Genomic DNA, 17,873 nt, shown 5'->3' with positions numbered 1-17,873 from the left:
CAAATTTGGAAGCAACGCAGCCAATACTTAGTGACATATTAGTGTCAATTATGCACAATACTACTAATTTGTAGAATGGCCACCTAGATGCAAAAGCTGGCATGGTGCAGAGGCTCTCGAGTGACTATTAACTGCCAGACCAGGAAGGAGGGCGGCTGTCTCGGCACCGCTGAGGCAAGGACTCATTGATACAAATGCAGGACTGTGCTGTCGCAGCCCTGCACTACCCTGTATAAAGGCCAACATGGGAACCTCTATATCCATGCCCTTTTGTGGAAAGGGGTCTTGCACTTAGCAGAGATACCGCTTTTTGCTAGGGCTCTGAGCACTGAGAAAAGGCCCATCTCACAATGGGCGCATGTGCCCAGGATCAGTATACACCCTTGGAAAGTTCACCTTGCAGAAAGGGATTTCTCTATGAGCCATTTCCAATGTGTAAGTAGCATCAGACAGCCTTCATAACTGAAGAGTTTATTTCTGGGTGCTTTTATCATACAAGCAATGTTGGTATTAGTTCAATAGTATTTCTTTAACTGAATTAAGTGTAATTTGAATTTCAAGAAGGAACCAGACAGTCTGGCTTCCAAGTAATATATCAAGAAGAACACATGGATCGACCTGTCACAAGCTGATGCTGATCTGGTAAGCAAAGTTCATTGTGGTAGGGCTGTTTTATATATATATTTCATCTTGACATATTACTTTTTTAGCTCTATAGTTGGCATTTTCTGATGTGCATATTGGATTAGGAAGTTCTATTTTGTTGATGACTAACAAATATCACTGCTGTTGCCTCTCTAAAGAGGGCAATTTGCTTCCATAAATCAGTGTAGACCTGTTTCCCTCAAATCTCATATAACTACAGTTGTGTGCATTTTCCAGCTAACTGGCAGATTCTAGGATGGGTTTTGGTTGTGAAAAGGTGACTGCTGTGTGGGAAAGCCTCCGGATTAGTAAGGCAGACATATTAGACAAAGGTACAAAATGGGGTGTTAATTCAAGGAGACAAAAGAGTGCTCACCAGCATTAAATTAGTAACTAATAGGACAAAGCATTATCTGGTGCTACAGAAATATTCCCCAAACTCCTCAATTTGCTTAGCCTGTACTTATGCCAAGAAAGGTTTGGAGAGAAGCCAAACTCAATTTGACAGGTCAAGACAGAATGAACTTTAATAGAAATGTGGGTCACATTAGTACCACAGCAAGAGATAACGCGCAAATCTGATTACACTTGGGCTGTTTAGCATAAGTGCCATGTATCCAGCCAAGTCTGGGCTGATTTTTTCAAGGGAGTTAGAAAAAAATCTGCTCTGAGATACTGGTTTAGTTTTGGCATGGCATCTGAATCATCAGGACTTCAGAAAACAGTCTGGGCTTCAGTCCTTTCCACTGTTGAACAATTTGCTCCAAATGTCATCAATTCACTCAGGAAATGAGAACTATTGTCTTGACAATTTTTCAGCAATACTTAGTCTCAGAACGTAAAAATATCAGGAGAAAATCTAACATGTTTTACTTTGATCAACAGTTTAAAACATAAGAGCGGACAAATTTATCCAAACTCAACTCCAGTGAAATATAAATTATACAGAAGGAATATAGCCCAACACATTGAGTACTAAATAAAATGTTATATGTAACAGTAAATCAAAAGTAAAATGTAGAAAACAGGAGTAATAATTAAATGTATTGAGACTGTCTTGTTTAAAGTAAGTTGATGCCAAATATATGCAGTAAGGCTAAGAAATACTTAAAAATTAAAGAACAGAAAAAAATGGCTACTGGTAGTGACATCAGCTACTTCTTTATGTCAAGTAGCTCAGCAGGTTTCAAAGGAAAGATTCTGTTTTCCAGAAGAAACTGCCACGGTTATCACTGAGCAGGCACATTAGAGAATACCAATGAAAGTAATCAGCACAGAACTTCAGTCTACATGGGAAATCTGCTGTGCAAAGCTTGGTTTCAGTTCTCTGTGTGAGGGTAAAAAACAGCTGTCCATGAGCTACTACCCATGCTCCTGGAAAGCAACAGAAAGAAACAGAGAAATAAAATTGAAAGAATGTGTGCAACCAGAGCGAGCGAGAAAAAATTACTTGAGGTAAGGATCTACCTGTCCAAATACCTGCCAGGTAGTGGGAACACCTGCTTTACTATGGAAATAAACATTTTAGAGAGAGTTAAATAAAACACTGAAGCTGTGTGGAAGTTATTTTTCTTGTTATCTAGAATATTACAAGATGTTTGTATCCCTCACTGCCTAAATAGATGTGTCTTACAAATTAAAATGAGATTATTTGAAAATCCTACACAAAACAATAGTCAAACTGAAGTAGAAAATTTAGCGTTAAGAAAAATCACGTCCTCAAATAGAATGATTGTTTTTGAGAGCTGAAAGTTAGATGTTAATGCTGCAGAAATGAGGAAGAAGCAAAATATTTACAAATCATAAGCACTGCCTAACGTTCCCCCTTCAGCAGTTTATAACAAATCTGTTGTCAGTTAAAAATTACTGCATATAGGCATCAAATTCATGAGCATCTTCAGTGTGTTCTGTGCCTTGCATTGATCTGTACTTGAAGGATAAACTCATTTAGTTGTGGATAAGCTATGGACTAGGCTATTCAGATGTCAGTAAAGCTAACAAAAGCCTGTTAATGTATTGATAAATGCTTCATAACACATCACACTGTCATGAAAGAATGAAGCTGAGGCCAGCCATGTGTAATAAATCATGCTGCCTGGCGAGGTGTGTGGTCATAATGAGACACCAGCACATTACAAAGTAAAAGGTTTAAAGTTGGTACAGATAAAGTTCTCTTTAAGGCAAAGGAAGGTCAACCATGAGGCGATAATTTCTACTTTAAATGTTGATTAGATTCTTGACAGTACCTTGATTTCCAAAGCTGGTATCAATACCAGAGCCATCCCACGACTCTACTGCACTGTCAACACTTGGGACTGTAGTGGAATAAATGTCTGAGAGTTTGCCAGATTTCTGTGCAGCAGAGGTTTCATCTTCAGCATCGCTCAGTTCACTTATGTGACCCACAGGGACAGAAAATTTCTTGGGACTGGTAGCTGAATAGGATTAAAAAAAAGAGGGGTGGTGGTGGTCATTGCTTTATTGCAGTTCTAAGAATATGCTTTTTACTACTGACACGATGTATTTCCAGGGATGGCCCAAATGCTTGTTAATCTGTAACAACACATGCATTAAAGCCCACTGATGCTACCCTTGGCTGTACTCACCATCTGTCTGCTTCTTGATTTTCAAGGTGACAGTTTCTCCTGCCATCTGTAATAAATGAATGGCTTCACTCAAAGGTTTTCCTTTCAGACTGCTACTATTTATTGCTAGGATTCTGTCTCCTATGTGAATTGCCCCAGTCCTACAACAAGAGAGAGAAGTAAAACACTGAGGACATAAAAAGCAACAAAGGCAATTTCTTTGTATATTTGGAGCATGAAAGTCTCATCTCCCTTTCTTTCTTTCATTTTGCTTTTATAGCTGTGTTACAGAGTAATTATTTTGTTAGAAATGCTTAAAGCAAGTCACCTTTGTTGTAGTGACAATAGCAGAGCTGAGGCATGGAGATGTGGATTTCTGTGTTACTGTGGTAGTTAATCACCTGTGGATGATAGTCATTGCAGCCCACCTGTTTAGGAGCAATCTCAGCTCAGTAAATTCTGAAATGAGTCAAGTTTCTAGAAGTCTCACAACATAACAGATAATGGCAGTGTGAGCAAGTCACCAGCTATTTCACCAACGTGGCTTTCAGGATGGATCATATCAAAAGAAGAAAATAAATTCTCTTTGTGTAAATGCACCGTTTGTTCTGTTTGTGCACAGTATCGTGTTTTGTGTGCTGCAAGTTCTCTCTGAAACCACCACCAAAGGTACCAGTTGCAATGACTCTACCTATCTTAGAAATAGAAGACCTTAGCATTTTCATTATTCTCTATCCATCTCATACTATGAGGAGCATTTCTGCTCCTCGGATAATGCTTACTACAGTGTATGTAAGTGCACATATAGATGCAGTGTGTGTATATGACAAGTGGCAGATAAGTATACAATAAGTTCAGATAAACTCAAGACATGTGAAGTGTTTTCCTTACCTATTGTACTATAAAAGGCTATTGCTTTTAACAGGCTGCTAAAATGTTCCTGTGACTGAGCAGTTTGACTAGTCTTTCCTAGGTGATTTATAACAAGGACCACAATCCTCTCTTCTGTCTTATATAGTATGTGCAAGAACATCCTGTTAAGATATTGCTCATGCTCCTGAACTTGGCAATGATCAAAAAACAACAGCAACCTCAAATTTGGAGAATTATACAAAAAATAAATTGCTAAATCATGAAAATTAGCATCTTCACGTTAACAAAATAAATCTTTGTCCTGCAAAAAGAATATTTAATAATAATGTGCTTCTCAATTTACCTTTCAGCTAATCCTCCTTTTGTAAGGCTGGAAATGATTATGGGATCAAAGGGCTCTTCAGTACCAGAGATTGTAATTCCAAGAGGACCACCATAGCGCTTGAGCTCAACAGTATAGATAATTGCTCCAGAGCTCTCCTGTTCATCTGCAATAAATGCCAAGGGAATGCAATTGGTTTCTTATGAAAGAGGGAATGAAAAAAATAGCATGTTCAGTCTAGTGACTGGTAATCAAACAACATTTTCAAAGAATTACATTTCATATACACTTCTTAATCACATTCTACTGGATTATTTTGGGAAAAAAAAAAAAATTCTCTCTTGTGCAATTTCTTTTTTATTGCCAAAACCCAATTCCATTGAAGTAAATAGAAAAACTCTCCTCATTCTATTAAGACTAAATTTTACTCAGTTTAAAATCTTCTTACTTATTAAAATATAACTTCAGGCTATTTTGTTACAGAATCACAGAATGGTTAAGGCTGGAATGGACCTCTGGAGGTCACCTTGTCCAACACCCCTGCCCAAGCAGGGCCACCAGGATCAGGTTGCCCAGGACCACGCCCATACAGCTTTTGAATAACTACAAGGATGGAGACTCCACAACCTCCCTGGGCAACCTGTGTCAGTGCTCAGTTTCTCTCACAGTAAAAAAGTGTTTCCTGATGTTCAGATGGAGCCTCCTGTGTTTCAGTTTGTGTCTGTTATCTCCTGTTCTGTCACTGGGCACCACTGAAGAGAGCCTGACTCCATCTGCTTTACATCCTCCCTCCAGATATTTATATAAATTGGTAAGATCCCCCCTGAGCCTTCTCTTCTCCAGGCTAAAGAGTCCCAGTTCTCTCAGCTTTTCCTCACAGGTGAGATGCTCTAGCCCCTTCATCATCTTTGTGGCCCTTTGCTGGTCCTGATCCACTATGTCCACGTCTCTCTTGTACTGGGGAGCCCAGGACTGGACCCAGCACTCCAGGTGTGTCTCATCAGTGCTAAGCAGAGGGGAAGGATCACCTCCCTCGACCTGCTGGCAACACTCTGCCCGATGAAGCCCAGGAGGCTGTTGACCGTCTTTGCCACAGAGAAAAGACGAGTTACTACTATTGTATAAATACTGTTACTCTTCTGTTTCTTGAACTGAATGGAAGGTATTTAGAATCAAAGATAATTCAAAGGTTTTAGACAAACTTCCTTAGAAGAATTGTGGAAAAAGTCAGAAGTCATCGTAAGATGAGCAGCTGTCTTACTAAGAGAACTTGAAATATGTTTTTGATAGACAAGTTTCAAGCTTTTGTAACAGAATCAGAAATAGCTTCTGAATTATCAACTAAGTTGAATAATAACTCCATTATATTTCATGAAGTCATCTGCATTATTTTGAAATTTTAGTTTCACCAAACAATCATCAGAAATGGTAAGCTTAAATACAATGTATTTTCCTTAAACAATACGCAACAGGTGTTGCAGCAACAAGAAAGGCTTCTGTATTTATACAGTGCATGCTTTTTATATATATTATCAAAAAAATATCACAGCAGGAAAGCAATTAACTTCAGTATCTTTGAGTTATGAAGGGATATTTTAAAATTTATAATACCAGATTTCTCCTCAGATCAAAATAGCAAATGCTCTCTTTTTCAGCCAGGACATCCAGCCTGGCGGCCAACTTCTCCTAGATCTGTGGGAAATGGCATTTCGAACAGCTCAGCGAGTGTGGAAAATGTCTAGGATGCACGTTCTGTAAATGTTACTAGAACTAACCTGAGACAAGTTAGAAAATTCAAATGTTCCTGTTTCTGTTGCTGTAGATAGAAAAACTTTAAAAGGAAAAAAAAATACCTGTATCAGTAGCAAAGGTTCAAAGAATTGCTTTCTTCTAACACTGAACAAGGTAGTTAAGCAGAGCTGGAGAAACTACTATCTTTGGAGCTACTTTGTTTCTTCCCAATTTGCAGAAAATTTAGGCCTTTAGCTCCCCCCAACCCAACTTCCTCCTATTTCCCCCTTGCTATCCACATAAAGAACATGGTACACAGATAGAATCAAAGGAGAGAAGAATTAGTGGTGTTTATTCAGCAAAGAATACTGGGATTTTCATGCCTAGTGTTGGCTTTGTATTTCTACTTGGGGCATTATCATCAGTTTTCTGGCACATTTCTCATCAACTACACTTTATCTGACATGCTCTTTCCAGAAGCACCCAACTCCCAAGACCCAGCTGGAAGTCTCTGGCCAGCTTACAGTGGGCTAGCATGTAAGCTGCTACTGCACAGCAGAAGAGTGGCATCTCTTGCTTGCTTGATAGAGCATTTATGAAACAACGACAAATCCTCTGGGATCTAATGCTGATAACGTTTACACAGGTGTGGCAGTGACATAGTACAAGACTTCAACTGAAGGATGAAAAGTAATCCAACAAGCTAATTGAAAATGTAATAGCTAGTATTTGCTAAGGGTCAACACAATACTGATGTTTCTCCGCTATCAACAGTAAGTGAATAAGAAGTTATTAATCATACAGCAGCCTGTCACATGAGAGCTGGAAGTTTATAGATCTTAGTAAATGACTGGAAAGGAGACTGGCCCAGGACTGTCTTCTGGTTAGCCTTAGTTAGGAAAATTAATGGCAGAATGCAACAAATGTCAAATTGCTACACTGTTCTCTTCAGTGCTCTTTCCAAGCAGCAGAAATACGAGCTATCCAAGAACACGGCATGTATATGGCCTGAATTCACAATGAAGGCCAGTTTTGCCATGAAAGCAAAGAACTCTGATATTCAAAAAAGCATGGTAGCCATTAGATTAACCAGGAAATAAAATTGTCCTCACTTTGGGAAGCTGACAGGAAAAAAAAAGAGAAAAACTGCTGAAAACATACTTCCGTCTAGGGAGGAAATGTAACCAAACTCTCCTGGTTTTGGGTCTCATGTTTTTGAGATTTTCCTTCTTTCTTTTCTTGTGATGCAACTGTGGACAGGTCTTGGAAACCACATTTAATGAAAGCAGACCATCTGTGCTGCCACGCCTCTGCTCTGTCCACTAGTCTCTTGCTCTTCAGAGAAACGTCTGATCAATACAGAGAAAAGGGCAAAGGCAGCCATGGTCTGGGGGAACACATGACATGTACTACGCTGTTCCTGGCCTCACCTGCATGATTTGTTCTGAGACAAATACAACTGTCTGGAGAAGGGAGGAATTGGAAAGACAGCAGAAGAAGGAAAAACAGAAAGCAGAAAGAAGAGCTAGAAGCTAGAAATACTTAAAAATGAATATAAAAGGAAAGAGTTTGAAAGACAGCAAGGAAACGAGAACCTAGGGAGGTAGCTCTGCTGCCTGCCTTCCCCTCCTCAAAGAAGTATGCCACGATTAAAAAAAATTTAAATTTTAATCTCATGCTATGATTTAGAAATTGTTTTGGAGTGCTCCACACCTACTCATCTATTAGCATCAGGCTTCTCTTTTCTTCGGGAATTTATACATGATTTTTTTCTGTTGAGTTTAAGAAGCACATTTCCTCCCTTTGTGAGAAAACAGACTTTCATAAATAAACTAATGGTAAATAAACAAAAAATTATTTTAATTGAGGTACACTTTTTGCTACACCTTTGCCACTGTTTTTTTTTTTTAATATTTTTAAATTTTTTTAAAATATTTTTTTAATATTTTTTCTTTAGCATTTCAGGAGACACTTATTCATTTTAGATTTCAGGGTACCTGAGATCTGCTATAAATACTTTCAATTACACTTTGACACTTAGTCAACCTGATACAAGAACCATTTGTACAGAGAATTTTGTTCAGTAGGTCTCTGAGTAGCTGTCCATTTACATTTGAATCTGTTCAGTTACACCAATCATGTCAGGATAAGACAGTGTAGTTGTGTGAGAATCTTGATATAGATATATGATGTAACTGTAAAATAAGTAGTGTGAATGTGTAAAAGAAAACCATGGAATAAGAATCCCACTCAGACTAAAATCTGTACCAGCTACCATGAAGTGCAATACTAAAGAGAGCAAAGATGTTATTTTACATGGGTGGAGACTGAAATCCATATTTCAGTGACAGCAACAGAAAATGGTGTAACAACTTCAATGGAAGTGGAAGTTATCCTAGAAAAAGATTAAGTCCACAAGGTGAGGAGGAAAGGGAAGATGACATGGCACACACAGGACAAACCCACAAGTCTTTAAAAGTGTGGGAGAAGTTATTACTATTTCTACATGGCTCTAACTCACACCCCTCTTCTATGGTCTGTTGGTAATTCCTCTGCAGAATTATTAATGAGAGGGAGTCTTCCAAATGAGGGGAAGAAGGTGAAGGAGGGATCCTAGGTGTCACGAACACTTAAAAGACAGACCCCTGCTTGTACTGGAGAAAACTCAAACTTCCTTCTACAGGCATTTTTCCTGTCAATGTTCTGCCAAGTGTAGTTGCAGTTTGCTCTTCATAACATACCTGGTTTGCACAGCTTTGCAAAGCAACTGTTGGTCAGGTGTCCCTCAGCACCTGCGGGGACCTAACCACAATACCCTGCTGAGCAGCGGCCATTCATTTTGCTGGATCAGAATTTACTTCTGAAAGCCAATTTGCACAAGGTGCTAAATGCATCCGCCTGTGCTTCGTACTGATCATACAGAGAAGATACTTTCTGTTTGCTTTCAAAAGCAATTAAAGAGCATTCTAGTGCAGTTCTAAACACTGTTTCAACAGTTGCACTTGATTTTAAATATAAAGAGCAGCAGGCTGTGCCTTTTTGCTGTGAGATTGAATAGAGCTTCAGACAAGTGAATTTACAGTTCATGCTTATGTGTAATGCTGTAATATAAATCCCAGCAGTAATGGCAGTTATAATTGTCTAAGTTCCTTTGCTACTAGAATGCATAACAGAACTCATTTTATTATCTCCAGTTAGAAATTCTGCCCTTATGGAATCCATAATGGGGAAGATCCAGGAATATTAATAGATGTAGGTGTCCAAAATGATGGCAGCTCCGTTACTGGACTGATCAGACATGGCTCCTCCCTCAGCCACCCAGCACAGCATGTAAAGTACTCGTTACCTTTTATGAGTGTGAACAGTCATACTGAAGTCAAGTTTGTAAGTTTACAGATAAAGCATGCACTTCACCGTTCCGCTGGAGAACTGAGGCCTATGGATCCATGCTTTGCTAACCATGATTCCAATCTTAAAAGCAGAGAAAACCTCAATATGCTGATAAGAGAAAGACCAACCTTATATGGTTGCACCTGAGGGGAAATTGTCTTTCTAGAAAACTGAAGACCTCATTTTGCAGTGCAGCTCCTGCAGGCAATATAGCTACTGAGAAAATGTAAAACTTTATATACCATTAGAATTCCTTTTAGTGTGACATTTTCTGATTAGATTTAGCATAAATCAGTCATGTTTAGAAAAAACATTTCATTAAAATTTAAATCCAAAAGAATAACCCTATGTTCTAAAAATCCTGAAACACAAGAAACTGCAATAGGCTCACTGATAATACCGGAATTATCTTCATCTTTGCGGATCTTTAACTTTACAAGGTCCTCACAGTGCTGAAGGATCTGGACAGCATCTTCCATTGAGCAATTGTCAAGTCGAATGTTATCTATTGCAAGCAACTTATCACCCAGTTCGAGTGTCCCAGTTCTGTGAACAAGCAAACAAGCTTACATGAAATTCTAGTAACATTAATGTAAGGTATCTTAGAAGGTATGAACATTATTATAGAAATGAGATGGATATTCTAAACCAATTATTTCTTAATATGCTGGAAAATTCATTTGTAAAAGCAGTCTCTTACAAGCTCCCTCTGTTCAACTTGAGTCCGGCTGGCTACACATGGAAACAGATTTTTACTAGGAGTTTGAAAGTCTTACCTGTGAGCAACACTTCCTTTCTTGATATCAGAAATAACCAGAGGGTCCCCTGGTTTTCTACTGGATGGAGCTGTAATAAAGAATACATACAAGTATCTGTTTTTATTTCTAGATATGCAGATGGGCTAATGCTGTCCATAAATCAATACCTCAAACACATCATTCACCTGTATCATTCCTCCCCTTCCCCAAAATTGTATGTACATGAACACAAACAATGTTTAGCAGCATATTAGTAAGACTGCATACTCCTCAAAAATCAGAAAATGCCAGAATTAAGGTGACTGGTGCAAAGTGAATTTAACCTGATATGTCTGAATTCTGGGTTAGACCAGGACTGAATCATATGAAGATATGACAGTACAGCTCCAGTGATCTATCATAAAATGCTGGGTAGCTACAACACATAAGGAAGACTTTCTGTTAGTAGAACCTTTCAGCACAACTACTAATGCTGATCTTTTGCCAGAGTATTTCTGTCAGTCATAAATCATGTTTTATTGTATCCCTGACCAACAGAGCTGCTCTGGCAAAATATCTAGAGTGGGCTAGCCCGCATTCTTTACATCCACTACTGTCTCATTCAGTGCTTAAGGCAGAGGTATGAAGACAATGCTTCCTGGGTGAGAAGGAAGCATCTACTTCCACAATAAATGAGATGGTGTGGATAGTGGCCACGCACCCCATTGGGCTGATACACATCACATCTGCACGGATGTAGCTTACATCAGACGGATGGCTGCTTCACTGTGGCTCGCTGCTTCCTCTGAAGTAAACATGTGCCTCTTTTGATAAGTAACCTTGCTCCTCTATACAGCTGCTGGGCCTTAGCACAGTGGACTTTCCCCCAGTTTGTACTGAGGATACCTACTAGAAGCCCTGCAATTCCAGCAATGGTCAAATTAGTAAAATCCCCACCAGTCCTCTCCTTGAACACTTAACTCATCTCTTCTTGGAGGTATCTGACGTGACTTTCAGTTTTCTACCTGTCCATCATGGTTAAAAGTATGCTCTGCTCTACAATTCCAGGCATTGCAATTGTTACTGACTTGTGCAAAAGTATTTGACAAGTTTCCCTTGGCCAGGAAATTTGCTTAGCAATTTTGCTTGACTTTTGGTTGCACAGAGAGCAGTTAACTACCCCAGAGGAAGAAGACTATGATTACTGACTGCTTCCAGAAGACTGTTTCTTGGAGCAGCTTCACCGAATGCATTGTTTTGGAGGGTTCATCCATCTGCTGACAGAAGACTGCACTGAACATCTGATAGGGTAACCGGTGGGCTCAGAACTTGAGGGTGATGAAAGACACAATTTTAGACAATGGTGTGGCATCTGCTCTCTGCCATTGGGAAGTATACCACCTACAGCTGCTCTGGCCAGGAGGTAATCCATGTGGTGAAGGCAGAATGACTTTTGGGACTGTTGTTAACAAAGACTATACTAATATTAAAACATTGCCACATGGTATAAGGCTCCCAGTTCTTCTGAAAGCGCTAATGGTTTTAGCACATATAGGGCTCTTCAACTGCTCCAAGCCATTTCTCCTCTGTGTACCTCTCCATTCATTCACAGGAGGTACTTTTCCATTAGGCTCCAATGCCTATCTGACCAATCACTCAAAAAGCTACCAGTATTGGAGGATCACCTACAAAATCCTCATGTCAATTACTTTAGCAGCTCATGATTCTTCTCTTTGATGGAAAAGGACAGATCTTCACTTACAGCAACCACAAGGTGTATTAATAATGACATTTCAACCCAATATTCTAACAGATCTTGTTAACCTTGGCTGCTCTGGCTGAGAAAGCCTTTGAATATCCAAAGGAACTGTTTAACAACTGCTAAATAGTCATATTTCAAATGCAGTGTCTTCAAAGTTCAGAAGACAGATATACAATAACTTTCAAGAATTCTTAAAACTTGTCTAAAACAGCATGCTTTCAGGAAATACCTATGTTGTCATTTAGAGAACAGCAGTTAACTTTTTGCAAGATGTGTAATTTTCATAGCTTGCTTCTCATATTTTCACGCCACGGGTCAACTATATCTTATATGACCAGTTCCATGATTTACTTGAATTCTTTGGGTTTGTTTCACTAATTAGATTCTTGTTAAAATGTTAAAGTATTACTTTGGAGAACTTTTTTTCTTAAATTCTACATTTTTACCCTCTGGGTTGCCTTATAAATCTCTGAGGTTATATGCCACTCACTGTACAATGTCTGCAGTTTGAGATTTGAGTATTGAGATAGTTTTATGAAACTGCTTTATAAAAATTACCAGTACTAAAGAAAACAGTCCATTATCGTTCCCAAAAGAAGATAGAAGGAACCAAAACGGGGGAAAGAGCACAGCTCAAAGTGCGAAGCCAGAGAGCATATGTGGATCCAAAGGGTATGATATAGCACACAAAGTTATTACAGTTTCAAACTGAGTAAGTGTGAACCAGTGGTATTCTGTCAGTTATCCTGGGCTATTAATTGTGTCTGGTGGATGAAAGCCTTTTGGTAGGCAGCAAACACAGCTCAGTGTGAAATGAATCCCCCCATGCTGACAAGCCCTTAATAAGCAGCTATGCCACACTTTGTTTTATTCTTGTTCAATGCTCATGACATACTACAAACTATTCAAGTTGTGTTGCAGAGAGAAAATCATTAATTTCCTCCTGAACTTTTGCACTACACATCACCACAGCCTAAGATTGCCTCCCAAACACTAGCGAACAGATGCTGTCGCCAGCAAGAAGATTGAGTACTATCATCCTGATTTTACACATGAGGAAAGGAAACATGGAAACATTTAGGTCAAAGTAAGACAATTTTTGGTAAGCAATTTGAGATATTCATGCCTTTATTTCTCACAATAGTTTGTAGTATATAATAGCTTCTGTGACCAAAGCACAACTACTGGCATTTTCAGCAACAGCTGCAGATGCTCAGTATTTCTGCAAGTGTGATCCCAGGATCTCAATGGATTCCACAGAAAATCAAGCAGTCACCTGTGGAAAATCCCTCTCTCCCCTTCCCCTCCCCATCCCATGAAATGACTCGTCTCAGTACAACTCTATTGCACAGAAAAGGAAAAAAACCCCTAATTTCTCCAGGGTAGTATTAAACCATCTTGACCATGAGGTCACCTCTTTTTTCTTTCTGCAGTCTTCTATCTCATTCATTATGCAGCCTCCATCCCCTCTGATACACACCACTGTTTCATTTCTCCCCAGAGAGCAGAGAAGCAACGGTCCCAATGAGAAAGTAGTATTTGACCACTTAATTAAAAAAGATACCCTCATGAATGAACACGTTTGAAGTGACACTGTATAGCTTTAAGTCTCCATTTTTATGTTTCATTTCAGAATTATTTTTGGTTTTAAGAAGCAATTAAAACCAAAGCACCTTACCACTCAGCCATGTCCAGCCTTCTTGTTCAACTCCCAGCTTCCCATACCCCTGATCACACCTTGGCCTCTCCCCTCATCTGCTGTCTCCCTGTTATGGCTCTCCACTCATTTTCTCTAGTCCCATTCTGCTTGTCCACCGAAGATCTCATCTCTTCTCCTCCCTGGTCCAGCTGTTAGTCTACCTACTGTTGGGCTTTTGTAGCGACCTTACACAGTCTGTATGATGAACTACAAGTGGACTGAAGAGTACATAAAGTTGTACAGATACTAAAATTAGTGTTGCAGCTGGAAGGCTGATCTTTAGCAAGTTCTTTGTTCTCTCTCTTTATATTACTCTATGATCCTAGGTCTCCATCCCAGACCTCTACCCAAATTCTACTAGCAAAGGCACACTTCCCCTGCCTATCCCCCACCACTTCAAAGTTCGTTCAGTGACGTGTTGTCAGTTTTGTAGATCAGCTGTTCTGTCAGGTTAAAACAATCCTCAAACAACCCTCCTTTCTTATTTCACTTCTAACCCAAAGGAAAAAACAATGTGACTTAAACAGATTCTGAGGTGGACATCTCACCTACCAGCCAGACAAAACTCACATACTAGTCTCGGCCTGGCTTCAAGTTCTGGAGTTTGGTCAAACTCTGAACAAACTGAACAAGCAGAGGAAAATGCTTATGGAATGGAAAAACATTTTTTACACAAAGTCTGTTCACTTATCCACAATGCTGGTTAACAGCTACTAGACTTTACAAATAGTATGATTATTAAATAGATGAAAGAGCTTTTTAAAATTAGACTGATGTAGATCTTTTGTTCCTTAAGTATTGGTTTGTGTGGAGCAGCTGCAAAACCTGCTGATTCTTCAGGCCCTGTCTTGAAAATAATTACTTGTAACATTGCAAAATGAAGTTGAGTTTGCTAGCTGAAATCCCAAAATACACAGAAATGCTTCAGAAAGTAAATTCTCAGAGTCAGTGCTAAATATCTGTAGATATTTACAAAGCTTGTTTCTGATGAAATACGAAAGCAATAAACCAGACTATAGTATAGCTGCTAGTCAAAATGACTTAGAAAAACTGATCGTAGTTTGGGTGAGATTCTGATATTCTTACCAGCTTTGCAGCTTCTTATTCCTTGAGTAGTCCCATTAGCTTCAGAGAGATTATTTATGAAACAAGGTGCTGCAGCTCATTACCAGTAAGAATATCAGAATCTTACTTAAGAAAGAAAAAAAAGGAAAAAAAAAAAAAGCTGTTAACTACAATTACCAGACTGTACTTGTAAGTCATTTTCTTGGATATCATTCAATGTATTTAAAAAATAGTAGTCTTTAAACAAAGTAAAAAAAAAAAATCTATATTCCATTCCATGGTCTAAAATCAATGTCACTGGCAAATAAATTGAAACAGATTTGAACACTACTAGATCTACTTGAAAGCCATCCTTCTTCTAGGGAATGATTCATCACACACACTGCTGTGCCATGCTTTATTTGGATGATGTGATTTTAAGAACTGAGACATTCTAATTGCTCCAACCAGGTAACTGGGTGTGAAAATGATGGTACCTGAAGCATTGAATATATAGTCACATTTGCAAACTACAAAATAGGATCTTTATTGAATATAAGTAGCTACTAATGGGAAGATGAGACAGAATCACAGAATCGTCTAGGTTGGAAAAGACCTTGAAGACCATCCATCCAGTCCAACCATTTACCTCACACTGACCATTCTCCACTACACCATATCCCTCAGCGCTATGTCAACCCGACTCTTAAACACCTCCAGGGATGGGGACTCCATCACTGCCCTGGGCAGCCCATTCCAACGCCTAACAACCTGTTCTGTAAAGAAATGCTTCCTAATATCTAGTCTAAACCTTTCCTGGCGCAACTTGAGGCCATTACCTCTAAGGCAAGGAGAGCAAGATTGCAGATATTGCAGAGATAAGGGAAGGATGATAGAAGTCCAGTATGTGTGTGAAGGCAGCAATGGGCAAGGACAGTATACTGCAAGGTAACTGACGTGCACTATCTAAAACTCAGTACCCTGGATTAACACTAACAATGATGCGCATGAAACTTTCTCCTGTCTTACTTTCTAGGGATTTCTGCTGTCTAAGGGGATTTTTTTTTTCTTTTTTTCTTGCATTAATAAATCTGAAACTAAGAGACACTTAGTCTTATCCCCTATTACATGCCATGTTTTTCAAAGACCATGAATTAGCTTAACTGTCTTTAGTGTTGTGTGTCACCTCAGATAAGCCTTCAAGTATCTGGCTGTAACTCCATGCAGGCACACTCAGTGTTTTATTACCAAGGAAAACAACACAAAGAAAGAGAAATAAATTCTTCTTCCAGGATGTCTGCCTCCTAACAGTGGACTTAGAAGAACTCTTGGACTTAAAAATAGGTATATGTTCAGGTACCAGCCAACCCAAGGTGAGGCTTACATTTCCCTTCTGATGAAAAATGTCTGTCTTGTCTATCAGGTCAGGTCACTTCCTGACTCTCTCATCCAAATCCCAAACTAGACTGGGGATATGGAAAGCAAGACAGGAGTTTCTCTGTAATGTTTTTACAGGGACAGCACTTTCTCACTCACCATTAACTCCACGACCTTGAGAAGAGAGAGGATGAAACAGGTCTGTAGCACTTGAACAGATCAAGACCAAAAGTAAATAAACCTGTCCTCCTCCATCACTTCTGTTTAAGTCTGGTCATACCAACTCTGCCAAGTTTCCCTTAATATTTGATTTTTAAAAGAAATCATATAGCTTGCTGACAATATCAGTAATAAATGCCACAATAATGTGCTAAAGTGTCCTGACAAAAATGTGACAAAATGAATATAAAACGCCTGTATTCTTCAAATCACACTGCCTCATTTAGGACTTAATTAGGTAGAACAGAGCAAAGCACTGAAAAACAAGCATGAAAATGCAGCAATTCAACTTTACAAACTTTCAGTTATTAGTATAAATCCTTTAAAATCAAATAAATAATTAGTCCTAGACACATTTCATATGCATTAAATACTATAAATAAGTGGGATTATTATAGATAACAGATAATTTATTTTAAATATTAAAGATATTGCAGTATACTCAGAAGAGCAGAGTTAAGACCAACCAGGTGTTGCTCTGATTATATAAACCACTAATTTTATAGAGCATTAACTTTTGGAATTAAGTTCCAAGTCAGGAATGTATGCAAAGTTTGGAAGAGAAGTGCTAAATATTCAATCCCAAGAACATTAGCTTTCCATCAAAGTTTACTCCTACAAACAAAAGTACAAGATGTCTGAATTCCAAAAAGCAGCACAAATCAGATTACTAGGAAGATTGTATTTTTACAATAATCCTACAAACCACTACCAATCCTAAGAATAACATTTAAATAGAACAGCTTCTCTCCAGGTTTTCTCATTTCTCAGTATTTTCATTTGCACAAATAAATGTAGACCTATGATTTTGCTTCAAGCATCACGTCACATCTTACAGAGTCTAACAATTACTCATTCAAGTGTGCAACGCAAGCAAACAGGCCTGCAGTGTCTCTCATTTGTTCCTCAGACGTAATTCTTAGCACTAAGTTCCCTGCTGTACTTTTGATTAACCTTATTCCACTGTGCTGGTAAAAGCTTTGAGAATATAAGTCAAAGCACAGCCTTCCCCCAAGACACATGAATAATTCCAAAGAAAGACTAATAGTCTAAGAAAGGCCACAACTGTAAAGGAATGTTAATTCTGGTGAGACCAGATTCTGCACTGTCATTAAGTACATTAAACACAGGCCCATTAACTTTGATATGGATTGTTCTTCCTTCCATCAAGGGCTGAACTCAGTATTCTGGAGTTTACCTAGTCAGAAGCCAGTCCTAACACAGCATTTACTGTCTGCTCCCAAAATAAATCAGTATAGAAACACTTTGATTTCAAACAACAGTAACAAATACTTTTTGAGAAATAGACTAATGCAGACCCTTGTTACCTTCTTTAGCAGTCTCTGAAATCCCTAGTGAAAGGGGATTTTGCTATTGGACCTGCACATTTAGGTCTGCCCACTGGTTTGACAGACAGAGGAGGTATCTTCAGACTCTGGGTTCTGAAGCAGAAAATAACCCCATGTATGTGGATCCTCATGCCTGTGAG

At 38.8% G+C, this 17,873-nt stretch overlaps 1 protein-coding gene across 8 annotated transcripts in view; it reads right to left on the bottom strand.

Moving 5' to 3' along the window:
• The window catches only part of GRIP1 (glutamate receptor interacting protein 1), a 342,061-nt gene that overhangs the window by 17,776 nt on the left and 306,412 nt on the right, over positions 1–17,873 (bottom strand). For all 8 annotated transcript variants that reach the window (XM_074827290.1, XM_074827293.1, XM_074827286.1 and 5 more), the window contains 5 exons: positions 10,323–10,392; positions 9,947–10,092; positions 4,447–4,591; positions 3,252–3,391; positions 2,892–3,080 (listed from right to left, as the gene is read on the bottom strand). In XM_074827290.1, coding sequence (XP_074683391.1) covers positions 2,892–3,080; positions 3,252–3,391; positions 4,447–4,591; positions 9,947–10,092; positions 10,323–10,392 — 690 coding nt within the window. The remainder of the gene's footprint in view (positions 1–2,891; positions 3,081–3,251; positions 3,392–4,446; positions 4,592–9,946; positions 10,093–10,322; positions 10,393–17,873) is intronic.

Source organism: Strix aluco, chromosome 5, assembly GCF_031877795.1.
Source record: "Strix aluco isolate bStrAlu1 chromosome 5, bStrAlu1.hap1, whole genome shotgun sequence".
Taxonomy (NCBI): domain Eukaryota; kingdom Metazoa; phylum Chordata; class Aves; order Strigiformes; family Strigidae; genus Strix; species Strix aluco.
The sequence above is the reverse complement of the archived record's forward strand: the minus strand, read 5'-3'. Positions and strand labels throughout refer to the sequence as shown.